The 17,521-nt window shown below is 42.2% G+C and overlaps 1 protein-coding gene across 5 annotated transcripts in view; it reads left to right on the forward strand.

Moving 5' to 3' along the window:
* The window catches only part of ptprr (protein tyrosine phosphatase receptor type R), a 28,867-nt gene that overhangs the window by 4,336 nt on the left and 7,010 nt on the right, over positions 1-17,521 (forward strand). For all 5 annotated transcript variants that reach the window (XR_005078915.1, XR_005078917.1, XR_005078916.1 and 2 more), the window contains exons 3-10: positions 9,752-9,865; positions 9,938-10,087; positions 10,899-11,006; positions 11,957-12,079; positions 12,159-12,280; positions 12,355-12,489; positions 16,083-16,272; positions 16,875-16,959. Coding sequence is in view for 1 of the 5 variants with exons in the window: in XM_037121734.1 (XP_036977629.1) it covers positions 9,752-9,865; positions 9,938-10,087; positions 10,899-11,006; positions 11,957-12,079; positions 12,159-12,280; positions 12,355-12,489; positions 16,083-16,272; positions 16,875-16,959 (1,027 nt within the window). In the remaining 4 variants the exon portion in view is untranslated. The remainder of the gene's footprint in view (positions 1-9,751; positions 9,866-9,937; positions 10,088-10,898; positions 11,007-11,956; positions 12,080-12,158; positions 12,281-12,354; positions 12,490-16,082; positions 16,273-16,874; positions 16,960-17,521) is intronic.

Genomic DNA, 17,521 nt, shown 5'->3' on the forward strand with positions numbered 1-17,521 from the left:
GGTGGTTGTATAACTCTCTAATAAACAGAGGTGACCTTCAGAGTGACATTGAGATACAGACAGTACAGGTTGATAATGGGACGGACAGAAAGAATGAAATGGTGGACAGACATGAAGTGAGACAGGAGGATGAAATGGAGGGTGACTGTAGAGAATCACAAGTAGCTTATGATTCTGAATTGGTTCGGAAACGGTAGAAGTGAAGTGTGTAAGCTCTGGATCAACCGAGCATCAAAGAAATGAAAATTGATGGTAAATCAAGTCATCATGTCTGTCATGACATTACAAGTAAAACAGCGCTGCCATCACTGCTGTACTCTCTTTGTGTTGTTTAAAATTAAATTCCAACAGTAATGAGTAAAATGCAAATGTTTGACTATTTTAAGTTTTAGTTTAACTTTGAGTGCTGAATTTGTACTCTGATGTGTTGTGGCGAACACAACTATGTGTTATCTTATTGGGATCAGTGTGGAGTTGCGACACCATCTGATTCACAGTGGATATTTATTAATAGAAATGTAGCTGATATTTATTTAACGGAATATCTGCATGCCTCCCTCAGCTGTAAAGTCTCGCTGTCAACACTCCCTCAATCCTCTGCCAAACAGTCAGAGGTGCCATCAGCACAGATGCATTGTGGGAGGAGAGGCAGTCTGGAGAAACCTCCGGCGGAAACCAAAAGACAGACGAGACTGCTGGGAGTTTACAGACGGGTTAGCTGTCTGTCTCTGTCCTGCTGTTTGTTTGTTTGTTTCTGGCTCAGTCCTTATAGGCGTCTCACTCCAGGGGGCCTTGCAGTGGGATATAGGTCACTCTTCACAGTGCCTGATAAATAAAACACTCACCCCACATAGCCATGCTGACGAAGAGAGTGCAGTGATTTATTAATATGAAATCTAGATTTGTGCTTGAGAAACTAAAATGTTCATGTTGAGGTAACCTGGTTCTTCAGTGGCTTCTTTTGGACCAGTAACATAAAGAACTAGTTATTTGAAGAGTGTTTCAAAAGGCCAAAAATTCAAAGAGGTAGAAGATTTATAATATCAGAAGTGTATTGAAGGACTGTTGATGAAAAGAGCAAATAAGGAAGCCATTAGTCAGTCAGACGTGATTTGTAGCACTCGTACAGACAATATGTAATAAAGTGCTTCACACAATAAAAATAGTGTTTCCCTGTGGTGTTACTGTTGGCACTGCTGTCACAAACACAGCGTCAGCAACTTAGCTTCTGTCCAAAACAAAAAACTAACAACTAACAATCCCAGTTTGATCTAGAAACACTGATCTCAGTGCTGTGAAGAGAGCAAAACAGCCGGTTGAATTAATAAGGCAAGTTTTGTATATAGAATGCTGGTTGTGAAGCGTCCCACTGGTCAGAGGGAACAGACTTTGACACAGTACCTGAACGCTCTCCATCTGTCTGCTCACTTGTTTTACCTCGCCTTCTATCACTCCCCCCTCCTCCATCAGCAGGCTTCTTTTTCTGTCAGCAGTTATTCCAGTTTTTGGACGTTATCTGTGGTTAGGGACCAGGGAAAACAATGCCTCTCAGCTTCCTTTGTGCCATAATCTGACCTTCAAATCCAGCCCGTCAGTTGGCTGGATAGCAGTGGGAAATGGAGGTTTGTATTGAACCAATCTATGTGTGTATGTTGCAATTTTTAAAATGATTTACTGCAGAAAGACAACCTTAAGCAAAAACGTTGTCTACTGCCAGTTTGAGATCAATGTCTATGATTGAATAGTAGCATTCGAAAGTGCCAGCAGCCCAAAGTTTCCCCTCCAGCTGCTTTCTGTTCCCCACCGGCTGGCTGCTCCACGTCCCTGTGGAAAGCCCTGCCAGTGGTGTCCAAACTGGATCCCAAAATAATGTGAGGGGTCACAGGGGATTAAAGGTATAGGAACACAGCATACTTTTACCTCCAGGTCTCCCTCAAGCCTTGAATTGAAACACCAGCACAAATGCTCAGGCATCATGTCTGCAAGTACTTACAACATCGTACCAACCAGGCGTGCTCCGAGCAAGCACCACAAAAGCCTTGCATAGCTCGATCAAAAGGAACAACATAACATCCCAACAGGACCCTACTCACAACTGTGAAACCTACCTACCAGAGTCTTGAGAGGTCTAAAACAATCATGTTGTCTTTAATTTACTGGCTCCTCGTATAAGTCAGGATACCGAATAGAAAATTAGATTAGAAATCAGACTGTTGTTTACACTGCGCTCCCTTTTTTTTTAATATCAATGTGAATCCTGAGAGGCTCAACGCTGAATTACATAACTCTATTCTGTGTTAATTGACTTCCTGTGTGGTCACATGACCTGTCCCTTCTGGCTGCTGCCGCTCCATCACGTCACTATGACAACCACGTCACTAATGGATGGAGAGAGGAAAGACAGAGGTGTAGTGACCGAGTCGAGCCTCAAAGCACTTTGTATGTATTTCGTCTGTAGTGACTGAATTTTTCCCCATTTTTTTGGTCAAAGTACACACGTATTTTTAAAGTCCATAAATATAAGATCTAAATACCAGCAGGTTTCACTGACCTGTGTCCAACAACTACTTAACATAGTGTGATTTTTTTTTTTCAGTTAAGGCATTAAATTGATTTGAATGTAAAGATGACATGAATCAATCTGGGTGTGTTTTTTGCAACATATATTAATATAATTCCAGTCAATCGTGATGAAACAGACAAAACTGTGTTGCGATGGAGGCAGAGAGGTTGTGTAAGTCCCAGATGGTATCCAGTCACCTCCCATCTCTGCATCTCACCACATGCCTGCAAGACACTAGTGTGTGTGTGTGTGTGTGTGTGTGTGTGTGTGTGTGTGTGTGTGTGTGTGTGTGTGTGTGTGTGTGTGTGTGTGTGTGTGTGTGTGTGTGTGTGTGTGTGTGTGTGTGTGTGGCCTTTGCTCCCCTGTCAGGTTCTTGCAGCACATGCAAGCTGGTTGTCACACACAAACAAAATGTGTGTGTGTTAGAAGGAGCTAGTTTCTTCGAACATGTAAATCTGTGCTGATGACACTCGATGCTGAATTAGACTGAATGGCATGGGGAAAACATGCTTTGTATTTCTGTAAAAAAAAAACAATCACAGTTGTCTTGGGCACAGGAACCAGAATTCAGCAACGGTGCAGCTCCAAAATAGTGTCGGGTAGAAGTTGTTTTGCACAAAGGAAGGTGCAGACTGGCAATAAAATAGTTAAAATCTTAGTGAAAAAAGTAACAACTGCTGAATTTGTTTGCACCGTTGGAAACCGGATTATTTTTTGTGCTCCTTGCCGTTTTCAGTGTGTAGGTTTCTAGCTTGGAGGTTGCTGTTGTTGTTTCACATAGAGGGATTTTGATAACGTAACCTGGAGCAGAAGGGAGGAGAATGGCTGGTGTCAGGCACATACCCACAGTCTGCAGCCAATGAGTCAGATTACTGCATATTTAAAAAAAAAAAAAACAGGCAAAACTGAAGTAAATCTGTTGTTGTGGAGCTGTGCAGACCTCTGTAGCTGCTGCTAGTGTAACACATCTGAATCTCCTACCTAAGAGTCAGCAGGTTGAATTGCATTGTGGACAAATGGTGACTGACTAAAACCCCTGTGACTGGTTCAGTGGTTTCAGACTGTTCTGCATGGTTTAGGGTTGATGGGCTGTTGAGCACAAATGAGGAAAAAAAAAAAGAATAGTGATTCTGAACTTGTAGGGAAACAACTGATGGGGATAAATCCAAGAACCTGCAAGGCAAAGCAGAGGGTACAGAGGAGAGAGAGAGCATGAGCAGGGTTGAACTTTAGTTTAAAGTGATGTTATTGGCTGAATGAGCCACTTAGAGTCTTTGAATGTTGCTGATTTACTTGCAGATCTGTGTTTTTTGTGCAAATGTTTAAACATAGAAACTAAAAGGCAGCAGGAAGGTTTACTGTGAGGTTCAAATCTCAGCCTACACACAGGAAGATGAGCCTGTGTGTGTGTGTGTGTGTGTGTGTGTGTGTGTGTGTGTGTATATCTGTTAAATAATTCATAACAGCAGTGTGTGTTACGTCTGCTTGTGGAGGGAACTTTGACGCCACTTCAGACCCACAGAGAGAAACATGACTCATCCAGGACGACTGCAGCTTCTGACCTGAACATTATCAACAGATTTGTGTGTATTCAGCAAAAAGTATGCAAAAATTATGCAGCTTTAAAGATTGTCTACATGGTTTAACCACAACCTGAACCTCCCGAAATGTCATTTACATTCGACTGTGACTTTGATTCAGTCTGTATTTAGTCACAATTTCCACATTCCACCATTTAGATAATGGACGGTCTGATGTCAGATTACACATTTCTAAGCCTGCTCTCGACTGGGGAGATTTTTTTTTTCTCAAAGGAGCAACACAAGCGTGAATAATCCAGCCTCACATCAACCCACTCATTCAGCTGTGTGTATATGCATGTGTGATCTCATTCAGCTGGATGTTGCACGTGGCGCTCACGTTTTCCCCGTCAGCGCTCTGAAGCGAAGCTGCACCACTAACACGCTGCAAAAAATGACCTCCTGTTATTTCATTATTCCGGCTGATTCAATCCAGCATTCCTTAGAAATGTATGTATCTTCATGTGTGTTGAAAACATCACATGACATTCACACGAAGGTTAATATTCTCATGTCACTGGAAACGGTAAAATGATAAACCTTTTATTTTTGATCATTTATGGATGGAAACGGCTCGGAAGATCAAATCTATATAACAAGTATGTACAGAATAGTACAAGCCAAGAGTTGATCAATACAGGTGCGATTTAAAGGTGCTATCAAGTTTGAGATTGGATTAAAGATACAAGGTACTTCAGATTTCAGAAGGGTCCTTTGACTCAGAGGGCTGTAACAAATGATTCTTGTTTATATTAACAATGAATGTGCTGATTATTTTCTCTGCCGACCGCAGTGATGTCCTCGCTTGTTTGCCACTGACAGTCCAAGATCTTTAATTTAGTGTTACATGTGACAAAAACACATTTCCAGCCAGAAAAAATACCTTTTTCTTCATCTGATCGATGAACCGGTTGTTTGTTTCAGCTCTCGTTTTTGTTTTCACGGCCTCATGTTTTATTTCAGAATAAAACGGAAAATGTTTATTTTTGCATTTTAACCAAATCTTTATTTTTTCCGTCTCCACCCTCATCCTCCTTCGCCCCTCTCTGATATCTGATTGGTCCAAATTGGATTCCCCCTACTGCCCGAGGGCTCTCAGCTAATTAGCGGGTAATACTCTGTGTTTGTGTGAGTGTGTAGGGGGGGGACGACAGAAATAGCACCTGATCCTGACAGGAAGCGCAGTGGGATAATGGCATTACCTGGACAACAACCAATCAGGTGGCAGGTTGAGCTCCGTCCCCCTCTAAGCCAATCAGAGATCACAGAATGACTAGATCAGGAAATGGAGCGAGAAGTCCCTGAGCTCTGACTGACAGGTAGCTTCTCTCTCTCTCTGTGCTCATTGAGTGAAAAGCTTCCTGTGGTCGACGGGACAATCAACAATGTTTACATGTTTTCTTGGTAAGATTGTTCAGTTATTTAGAGTTTCTGCTTTTCCTTTTTATCAGCGGTTTATTTGTTCAGTTGTTGTGTTGTTTCTCTATACTGCGAGGTTGTTAAGCTGTTTAAATTTTATTTAGTTATAAATTTTGATTGTTGTTTTTCAGCCTCAGTCGTTTCAGCTGTGCAGATGTGTAGCTGTTTGGTGGTTTTCAGCAGGTTATAGTTGAAACACTTGATTATTCCGCAACATTAAGATAATTGATCATTCATTTCAGAATTGGTTTTCAGCAACCAGAGACAGACGGATAATAACATCAACTGTGTGTGTGTGTGTGTGTGTGTGTGTGTGTGTGTGTTTGCTAATGGCTAAAACAACAACATGTTCTGTTGCCACTTAATTCAATATCAGGAGCAATAACCACAGCCAGACAGGACACACACACACACACACACAGCAGTCATGGTTTGGTGCTGGTGGGAGGAGAGCTGCAGTGGTCGGACCTCATGTTTACTTTCTTCCAACTGTATTTGGGGAACTGACAGTTTGACAAGGTAATCAATAATCAGTTTCATTTCTGTGTGTCCAGTTTAGCCCAGCTTAGCTCCATCTTTTTGTAGTATGTTGGAAGCTTTTTCAAATGTTGTTTTTGTCTGACCAACGGTACAAAGATTTAAAGGCTCCAAAACAAAGGCAGAACCTGGGAAGTCTGATGGAACCATTAGGGGGCCAGTAATTACAAAAATACTTGTCATGTGACTGGATGAACCATCTGCTCATCACAGAGGGTTGTTGAATTAAATTCTTACTGAAGTTATTGAGTGGAGAGAAGAATGAAAACATGTTTTCTGTGGAGACAGGTCTGCAGCTTCGTACTTTCATCTTCCAATGAAATAAACTCTAAAGTTATGACGGAACTGATGCTATGGCTGCTACGCTAACGTCCCGAGCTGGTGGTCGCATGTGAATCATACTTTTAGGTACCTGTAGCTCATCAAAGGACACAGCCTGTCAGGGAGAACCAGAGAGTTTACTAAAAAATGACACAATGAGTTAGTTTAATTTATTGAATTGAATTGTATAATTTTTGTAGCTCAGGTTTATTGCAGCAGCTGACGATGATAGTTTCAGTTGTTATGTAGCTAACAGTCTTCACACAGACTGTCTGTCTGTTTGACCTCAGAACTAACCAGGAGCTCCAGTCCTCCTCTTTTGGTTGTTTGGTTAGTTTGTCAACAGGATTACACAAAAACTGCTCGACAGATTTCCACCACACATACTGTAGATGAGGATGAGTCTTGACCCAGAATAGACCTCATTCACTGTTGGTGGTGATCCTGATAAAGGGTTGGATCCAGGAACATTGTTGTTTATTCCTCAGTGAGTAATAGGTGGATCTTGATGAATAAAGTCAGGTGAGTTCAGGTGGAGGGAATCTACGAGTGGGTACAACTTGATGTGGATTATAGATCTTGTGATCTTGAATATAGTGAAGCTGTTTCCTGTCCTGGCCCTGGTGTAAAATTTGTACAATTTTCTGTTTTAAGGTGAAACTTTTGTGGACACGTCTTTGTCTCAGTTTGTGCCACCTTCAGTGAGTTTCCTTCTGGTAACTTTTTCGATTGATGTCTTACACAATCATCTTGTGTCTAATGTTTGTTTTGTTTACTAAGTCCTCAATCGGTATTTTTGCTGGATGAAAGATATTAACAGGAGTCAGATTTGTTCAGTAGATAATATTCACTTGGTGATACAGAGAATCATCATTCTCAGCCTTGACATTAGTAAATATGGGACTGTCGTCACAGTCAGCGGACTGCAAACGAGATGTCCTTGTTGCTCAGAATGAGAAGATAACCGACTCCTCCTTCTTCCTGCTTCATGTTGTCTTCACTCTCAAAAATCTCCGCCAGCATCAGGAGGTTGTAGGAGAAAACACAAGCGTATTGTGACGTGAGGGGAAACAGATTCATGGTGTAACCCTTTAACACAAGAGTATAAAAAAGCTAAGACTGAGATGAGGAGCTGACAGACGGGGAAGGTGAAGACCATCAGTGTCAAGAGGGAAAGACATCTGTAGACTGTTTGTCTCTGCAACGTCAGCAGCACAAACCGATCAACACAGATGTATGTGAAATCAGGATGAGTCATTGGTGTGTGTGTGTTTCACCTGTCTCCCGTATCACTTTGGATGAAAGCTGAGAGACTGTTGGGAAAACCAGAGGAGCCAAACTAGAGCGCAGATTAAATAACACAGCTGGAGACACAGAGGTGATGTTACGGTTCGATCTGTTTGGTGATGAGGCCACAGAACAGAAAGCATCCAGAGACAAAACGAACACACGGAGGATTTAATTGTTCCAACGTTCAGTGCTCGAGTGTAAAATGAAACTTTATTCACAGCAAATTTAGCTACAGAGCAGTTAAATCAAGTTGAAATATGTTTGCACATCTGTATCAAAAGCAGAAAGCCGTCAGAAATCACTTCAGCAACACAGATAGCTTAGCATTAGCCTGCAGCATCACTTCAAGACTCTTCTCAGCTGACTGGTGCTGCTGGAAACGTTCTCTTCTTTCTCTTTCAGAGATCCTTTATTGATTTGTTTGTGAGGAGGGTTTACTCGGGACAGATTTGAGAAACTGGACTTGGTGACAAACTTCTGCTTCAGTCTTTTGTTGTTTACTGTTGAGTCACTGAAGGCTGGGATTTGTTGTTTATGGTGAATAGTATTTAAAATTCTCTGAGAGCCACCAGGCTAAAGTCAAACTGTTGTTGTAAAACTGCAGCAGCTTTTATATAGATTGTCAGGATACAAAACCAATGATCTGTTGATCTTCACTGATCCAGATATGATAGTCTGACAGTAGGAGAGACAGTAGAATCAAATTGTTGATTTGTACAAACAAGAGGCCTCATATAGTAATTCATATTGTAATTCCTGACACTTTATTTAAATTACATTTATATCAAGAAGATCCTCATCTAATCAATTACATTTGTGTGTCTACTCACTGAATGAGGCTGTACTGTTAAAATACTCTAAATACTAGAGGTGTGAATCTTCACTGGCCTCACAATCTGTCACAGTGTCTCGTCCTGTTTGTGCTTCAATTAAGTTCATCACATTAAAATGCAGTTTGATGTGTGCTTTCAAAATACTCAGCGCATTTTTTTTTTTTCACCTGTGATTATTGCAAGAGAGTGAAGTTGTAACTTTATTGTCCAGCCGAAGCCAGAAAATCAACAATCAACATCAGCAGTCTGCAAACTCCTGATTACGCTCCGCCTCTACATGAACGCAGAATCATCCACATCATGATGGATCGTCGAATCAACACATTTCCATACCTCAACTAGATACTGTGCATTATTGATGGAAGACAACAAGATATACTTTATCACATCATGACAGCATCTGCTGTTCTGGCTCCAGACGCACAGATTGAGATGCAGCTTCATTCAGTGTTTTTCCATCCGTCTGCTGTTAGCACAAGTTCCATCTACTGATTAAAACGACCTGAGTGGAAACTCTGACACGGAGGAAATAAACTCTGATATGGCAGAAAAGTTTTTATGCCTGGCTGAGGGGCAAAGATTTATCAGATGTGTGATGAGGAGGCCGTAAGCTTCATCACAGTCATACAAACTAACAGAATCTCTCTCTCTCTGTCTCTCTCTCTCTCTCTCTCTCTCTCTCTCTCTCTCTCTCTCTCTCTCTCTCTCTCTCTCTCTGTCTCTCTCTCTCTGTCTCTCTCTCTCTCTCTCTCTCTCTCTCTGTCTCTCTCTCTCTCTCTCTCTCTCTGTCTCTCTCTCTCTCTCTGTCTCTCTCTCTCTCTCTCTCTCTCTCTCTCTCTCTCTCTCTCTCTCTCTCTCTGTCTCTCTCTCTCTCTCTGTCTCTGTGTCTGTCTCTCTCTCTCTCTCTGTCTCTCTCTCTCTCTCTGTCTCTGTGTCTGTCTCTCTCTCTCTCTCTGTCTCTCTCTCTCTCTCTGTCTCTGTGTCTCTCTCTCTCTCTCTGTCTCTCTCTCTGTCTCTCTGTCTCTCTCTCTCTCTCTCTCTCTCTCTCTCTCTCTGTCTCTGTCTCTGTCTCTCTCTCTCTCTCTCTCTCTCTCTCTCTCTCTCTCTCTCTCTCTCTCTCTCTCTGTCTCTGTCTCTCTGTCTCTCTCTCTCTCTGTCTCTCTCTCTCTGTCTCTCTGTCTCTCTGTCTCTCTCTGTCTCTCTCTCAGTACCTTGCTGTGGACGTGAGGAGGCTAAACGTCAGTCTTCTTCGGTGGTTTCGGGAAGGTGTAGCGGCAGCGTTGGGCGTCCCTGCAGGACACGTGCACATCAACCGGCTGAATGTGAGAAACCGTTCATATACACACTCCGCCTATTGATTTATTGCTTGATTGACTGACTGGTGACTCTTACAGGAGAAGAAGAATGGCATCGAGCTCTTCGTGTCCTCTGATAGGCTGGGCATCTCTGAGCCCCGCCCCGCTGAGGAGGTCATCCAATCACTGAACGTCAAGGTGCTTCACCGCCACCTGGGACACTTCGGCATCACAGAAGTCTCCACTGAGGTGTGTGTGTGTGTGTGTGTGTGTGTTTGAAAACTGTAAGTGTGCCTGCTCGGTCTCCTTGGTAACCGCAGCTCGTTAGACTGCCTCGTTAGTCCCCGTGGAGACGGAGGAGAGGATGGATGGGGATTATTAGAGCCGAGTGCTGCTGCTAAAAGTTTAATGGAAGTATTAAAGTCCCATCGATCAGCCGGAGGAAGAACAGAGCAGCTTTATAGATTATATTAATATTATTACTCTCAGCATGAGAGATGTGACGGCTCCTCTGTAATATTATTACAGCAACAGATCCATGAGGAGCAGACACAACAAAACTCGCTCCTCTGACTACTTTAAAGGAGAAGTACAACAAAAAAATCCACCTTTAGAGTGTCACTCAAATCAACACTACAGAAATAAACCTCTGAAGAATCAAAAGGACTTTTGCAGAGCTGCAGCTATAGAGAGGTGTAGTCTGTAGCATGTTAGCGCATCCTGTCCCACAGGCTTTTTGTGGAGTGAACCAGAGAGATGCTAACTTCAGGGTTAGCCCACATAACTACCTCCTCCCTACGCCGCTCTATAGCTGCTCTTTTGTCTGCTGGGGAGGTGTTGAGTGTAAAGCACACCTGTAAAGTATTTAAGCCTTTATGTTTGCTCTGGAAATGACAGCTGTCCTCTGGTAAAACACTGTTGTCCAGTATCTAATAGTTGTATAAAGTAGTGACGGTCAGACACAGGTAGTATCTGCGCCTCGCTGCAGGAGGACGGAGACAGTCCGGGATGTTTTAACAGGAAGTGTCAGAGACGATCAGGTTCTCTGTGTCTCCTGTAGAAGAACGTCCTGCAGGGCGAGCAGAGGGATCACGTCTGGAACAGAGAAGGGTTCTACGCCGTCGTCCTCTTCTTCACCATCTTCGTCATCATCATCACCTGCTTAATGGTAATGTAACTCACACATGCACATGCGGGCGCACACACACACACAGATCAGCATAATCACTAACATCATGCAACATGTTGCCGGCTGCTCTGATTGGCTCAGCCATCGACCGCCGTGAGCCAATTTGTGGTGGTCAAAAGTCACTGTGTCCTCAACTTCAGCTACACACACACACGTATATAAATGAAGGGAATACAAGGTGGGAATACAAGCTACAATATAGAATTGTGATAATGATTTTTTTTTTTTTACAGAAAAGGTATAAAAATTATTTAAAAATATATATTTATTTTAGTCAGTTGCAGTGAGACATTTCCTCCACATGGGGGAGCACTTGTACAGAGATTCAAGTCAAGGCTGTTTTATGTTGCATTAAAGAACTGAACTGATCAATAATCTAAATGTGACATCTTTTTTATCTTTCATGTCTCTACAGTTTTCTCTCAGTTTTCATTCTCAGTTTAACTGTTTATTTCCTTATATTATCAGTGAAGCAGCTTGAAATGTGTGTTTTCATGGAGACTACACACTTTGTGTCTCCCTGCTTCTGTCTCCAGTTTATGAAATCCTGTCAGTGTATGCAGGAATATTTTGGATAAACAACAATTCGATGAGTCCTGTCAACATGTGAGGTTTGGTTTTTCTCCCGTCTCGATCCTGTTGACAAGCAGGTGACCTTAAAACCACCTCAGACTCCTTAATCATGTTTTAAATGACCATGAGGAGAAACTGTAGGAAACGTATTGACAGTGACCATGTTGACAACAAAAACAACCTATAAAATCATTTACAGAAATCCACAGTCCAGTAGCCTTTAACAACTCAAACAAATCCTCCACAGGCTCGTACAGACAAGAGAGACGAGGAAGGTCTCATTTTGATGATTTAATTCATGTAAATTTATGCAGATTGTTCTTTTAATTAATGTTTTCCTCTCCTGTCTGCGTCAGGTTTTGTATCGACTGAAAGAGAAGGTTCAGGTTTCTGACAGACAGCTGAAAGCTCCGCCCCCTGACCTCCACCTGACCCCGACTGTTCCTCCAGACTCCGCCCAGAGGTCAAAGGGCACTAAGGTCAGCAGCAGACACCACAACTGTCTCTGCCCTCACATGTTGAAATAAAGGATAGTAATGTAACGTTAACGTTGTCCAGGTTGTGACACCAGGAAGCATGGTCCAAGCTGAGCTCCCTCCAGCTGTAGCCACGCCCATTCCCCAGCAGCAGCCAATCGTAGCCTGCCGCCGCCTCGCTCCTCCCGTCATCCCTGTGCCCAGGTGAGTCAGCTGACCGTGAGTCCTAAAGTATATATTGAAATAAACGACATGTCTGACAGCTCTTCTCCTCCTAGCCCCGCCCCCGTCCACATCGTCAGCAGCAGCGACTACGCCCCTCCAGTCGTTGTTGCCCCGGTGACAGCCAATAACGAGCTAAAGCCTTGCCCCTCCCCCTTCAGGATGAAACCTGCTGCGGGACTGCAAGAAAGGTAACGTGCTGTGATTCAACCCACTGCAGAAGAGTCAGTGTGAACACAAGACAGACAAAACTGAAAGACAACAACATTATTTCTGTTTATTTATTTATTGATTTTCAAACAAACTGAATTAAACTACAAACAGTAATTTAAGTGACACTTAAAGGATTATATGTTGAATCTTTAACGTCTCAACTCAGTTTGATTCTCTGACTAAAAGTGCAACAGTAGCGAACATTAGCTAGCTCACTTGTGATGCTAATGTGCGCTACTGAGCTGTCTGCAACAAAAGTAATGCTAACTCGAAAAATAAAACTGCCTCACTGATGTTAAGTACTTTTACTGAAGTCCAAATCTGACATAATTGTACTTCACTATATTGATTGACTTCCTGCCACATACTGTACTTGACTGGACTTTTTAGAATCTTTGGAGTGGAAAAAAACACTAACACCATGAAAACAGCCACTTGTGCTTAAGAAGTCCTCGAAAATTGACCATTGATCATTTAATATTTAACTTAGATTGTCGACTCACTGGGGATATTTGGTGATATGGAAGTACAGTAGTAGCATTTTATTTCTAAAAGTGTATAAAAGGAAAATCTGGGGAAGCCACACAGCCGTATAGTTTTTATTTCACTGTTTGCAGACATGAAGCTGAAGCTGTAAACTAATGTTTACGTCGTATAGCAGGACTGTGTGATGCAGTGAAGACCGGACTGATGACCAGGTGGCAGAGACAAAGTCGTATTCTGTTATTGTCTAAACTCTCAGGTAGTCAGTAGAGACACCTGCTGGTCAAAACTGATCACAGCAGGAAAATATGAACTTGACATACAAACGTTCTTCCACATGAGCCTGGTGAAGTCTGTGGTTGAGATATATTGGTTGTTGGCATCAGTCCACCTAATAATCACCATTATTGATCTGTGTTATATTTCTGTTATCGTCTTCTCACTGATGATGAGTAATTACCTCGGGTGCCAGTTGACAGTCTGTTGATATGAATGTGTAGATTTAGTTAAACTTCATTTTAACATGTCGATTCGTCGCTGTGTGTCACACAAACAAACTGAAGCAGCTTTTTAGAGGAGGAGGAGTCGCACAACAGCCAGTAAATCTCTTAAACACCCGCTGATATAAAAGAAACTCGCTTAACGACCACTCATTGTGTGTGTGTGTGTGTGTGTGTGTGTGTGTGTGTGTGTGTGTGTGTGTGTGTGTGTGTGTGTGTGTGTGTGTGTGTGTGTGTGTGTGTGTGTGTGTGTGTGTGTGTGTGTGTGTGTGTGTGTGTGTTTAGAGTGCAGTCACCTCTAACCTGTGATTGTCGGAGCTGTCAGGTGTTGAGCTGCGTACGTGACACTCAGGAGATATTTGCGTTTGTCCTCAGCTTATAGTTCAGAAACCTCAGCAGCACTTCAGGACTGCAGTCAGAGAGCGGAGCATCGATTCAGCCTGGGGTCGATGTTTATATGAAGGGTGGCGTCACATTCAACTGATTTCCTCTCAAAAGTTTCTCCTCATATCAGGAACGAGTATGTTAGAACACAGTGTTCCTAAGATAACATTAAACGGCAGATTACAGGACATTTAATACGTCTTAGAACATTTCCTACAAATCACAGCCGCTTCAGACAGGTTTATACCAGTCAGACCGTTTTTATCAGAGTTTATGTCAGGGCGAGCGAACGTAATTGTTAAATCTGCCTCGTCTACAAAGACGCAGTCAAAAATTGTATGTTGTAAGTTGTATCTTATCACGTTAATTTGGTAAATTGGATTATTCTGACTTTTGAAGTAAACATCTTTGTCATCATCTTAAAAAACCTTATGTTGTGAGGTTAATATTGTATTATGTCACAATGTTTATTTAGATAATCTCACCATTTTGACTGATATTTCATCTTTGAGTACAGACATTTCAAAATTAGATTTAGAAAAGTTTTCATAGTTTTCATTTTTTTAGTTTTTAAGAAAATATCATATTTTCAATTCAGCAAGTCTCATAAATTTGATTTAAATATCTCAGTTTGATTTAAGAGTTTTTACTTTTGACAAACAGATCTCGTAAAAAAAAAAAATGTTCCTTGATGGTAAGTCGAGCTAATGTCAGTATTTTTCATCTGTTTTTTTCTTTCTTTCCCGACATTAATGAGCCTCCACACTTCTGTTCGTGCAGCGACAGCCTTAAGTTTTTGCTCACATTATGTATTTTGTTTGTTTTGTCTTATTTGTGGGGGTTTGTGATCCACATCCCTTCACACAAAAATGCACTTATATGCAGAAAATATTTTGACATGAACATTTTTCTGTATTTTCCCAAAAGTCCAGAAAACAAGATTGGAAAACTAGAAACCCTAAAACATAATATGTTGGTAATGGAATAAAATATGACAGAATATCAACACACAAAGAGTATTGATCAATGTTTAACTACAGAATTATATGTTGTCATATGTTTGCATTAAATATTGACAGAATGTTTTATCACGTATTGTCTTATTTCCTTTGTTGGCCTTTACGAGGTCACTGTGTGAGAGGGGGTCGGTGCTGTTTTTGTTTCGAGCTTGCCAAATCAAATTCCTGTCGACTATGTTAAAAAACAGAAATGATTGGAGAAACATAACGCTTGAAAATGCTTCCATACATGTACGTGTCTTGTCGTCCTCCATGGCGATTCTGAGCTCGATCAATTCACCTGGATTTTATTTTTATTTTCAGGAAAACCTCAGTTTTGTCTCAGTTGTGTCTTTATTGCAGCTTTGGGTCGTAGAGTGGCTGAAGTGGTATATCTGTGGGAAAGCTAAGTTTGAGCCTGAGAAACCTGGACAAATTAGAGCGACCTACTTCTCGTCAGTTCAGAGGAAAAAGGTGTGCTGAGTGTTTTTCTGAGCAGCTTGTTGCTTTAAGAGCGCTTTTGAAAATTGGCTGAAGTTCATTTTCCTCTTAAGTGGTTTCATAACTGAAAAGAAAACATCATTATCTGCGCCTCAGCTCAGAGTCGAGCACTTTAGCCTTTATCTGCTGCGCGTAACTCTTCCGTTGACTTGCGGTGCGTCCGCAGAGTCGAACCTCGGACGCCATTTTGTTCTGGTTACATCAGCGTTCAGTGTGGAATCTGGGGAACACAGGGTGTTTCTTCAGGTATGAAAAGGAAGGAAGATTTCAGGCTCAGAGTGAGAACAGGATGTTTTTCTTTGTGTCTGTGTCTTTGTGTGTGTGTGTGTGTGTGTGTGCGCGCACTGTCCACTCTGGATGGCAGCCAATCAGCAATCAGACGAATAGGAAGCAACAGCATCCTGGAGAGGAAGCTGGCCGACACGTAGCCAGACGAAGAGAGTCCACCCACACTCACCCCATCAAAGCACACCTCGTCTTCTCTTCTTGTTCTTCTTCCTCCGTTCTGACACCGTCACAGAATCATTTGTCTTTTTTCCATCGTCTTCAGGAAATATCTGCAAAACCCGAATAATGTCAAGAACATGTTGATATAAATCTACAATGAAACTGAGGAGCTTCCCAGACTGTCTGTTCTAACATCATGTCTTATTTTCCCTCCCTCCCCTTCTTCCACATCTTCACCTTGCCATCCGTCCCTTTCAGACGGGGCTCTAACGTCTCTCTGGTGTTGGACATGTCGGCTCTCGGCTCTGTGGAGCCCCTAAACGTTGCCGTGGTTACTCCCAGAGAGGCTGCAGCCAGAGAGTATCTGCTGTCAGCCGGCCGGCCGCTGACACGACAGCAGCTCCGCGACCTCGTCAACAACACGCACAAGCTGCACACTGAGTTTGCTGTAAGTAAAAACATGTAACACAGGGTCACGTGTTCCCGCCCCCCCTGCCAAGAGGTCTGGTTTTAATATAAAACCATCAAACACCAGAAACAGGATCCTGATTTCTAAATTAGTGCTGATGACGGGCAGGGTTTGAGTCTGAATCGACTCCAGTTTCCTGAGAAGAATACTCCTGCGCCAAAACAAACAACAACGAACATTAATAGCACAACAACTTATTTAGTTGGCGCCCTGAATGCCCTTATTCTAACATAAATATTTTATTGGGGAGTTTGTTCTAGGCTACTGAATCTGTTACAACATATGAAAAAATACAGTGACAAAAGAATCAAGTAAACACATATGCATTTTATTTTTCCTGAGAGAAGCTCTTTCCTTGTAGTCGAGTTGATATGCAGAGAAATCGAATTGAATTTAAACAATCAATTGTTTTCTGCATCATTTCTGACATATGAGCAGCAACAGTTTTGTTTATATCTGTCATACATTTTTTTTCACATTCTTCATCGGAAGTATCACTAGTTTTGTTGGACCAAAGAAGAAGAACGTCTGAGTTAACAAAGCGAGTTTCTAACAGTGAACATTTTTCTTCTTCTTCTCAGGAAATTCCCATGAATTTCATTGATCCCAAAGAGCTGGATATTCCAAACCACGGGACCAAGAACAGATACAAGACCATACTGCCCAGTGAGTACTGTGTGTGTGTGTTGCTAAGAAACAGCTCCAAAGCAGCCCTCATTTCTTGTTGAACCAGGAAGTTGTTTTATGATGTGGGAGGGGCTAAAGGTCAAAGACCAGCAGCCCCAAGGACAGCTAACATGGCACCTCCCTCTTTCCTGAACACACACACACACACTCTCTGAAACAATGAGTACAGTTTGTTCTCACACTGCCAGTCAAGCACTCGGCCTGATTAAGACATTATATAACACGCACACACAATGATCGTTCTTGTGTGTGCACTGTGTTTTGGAGAGTGGGTGGGGTTATCAATCAATACAACAGCGAGTGGGGGGGGTGTTCCTTCCTTCCTTCCGGCCAATCAAGAGTAAGGAATGCTCACCTAGAGCCGCTGTCGATCAAACTCCATCCTGTGTTCGAGTTTCTGCGTCGTCTCTTCTGAAGTGGTCCAAACATAGTCGAGTCTGAGTTGATGTGAAACCAAATCACAACCGTCGCCATTGTCCAGCAGTCCTGAAAACACTCAACTGTCCCAAATGAAAAGGTTGCTTCTTTACCTTAGTAAGTA

The sequence above is a fragment of the Acanthopagrus latus genome, chromosome 14 (assembly GCF_904848185.1).
Source record: "Acanthopagrus latus isolate v.2019 chromosome 14, fAcaLat1.1, whole genome shotgun sequence".
Taxonomy (NCBI): Eukaryota; Metazoa; Chordata; class Actinopteri; order Spariformes; family Sparidae; genus Acanthopagrus; species Acanthopagrus latus.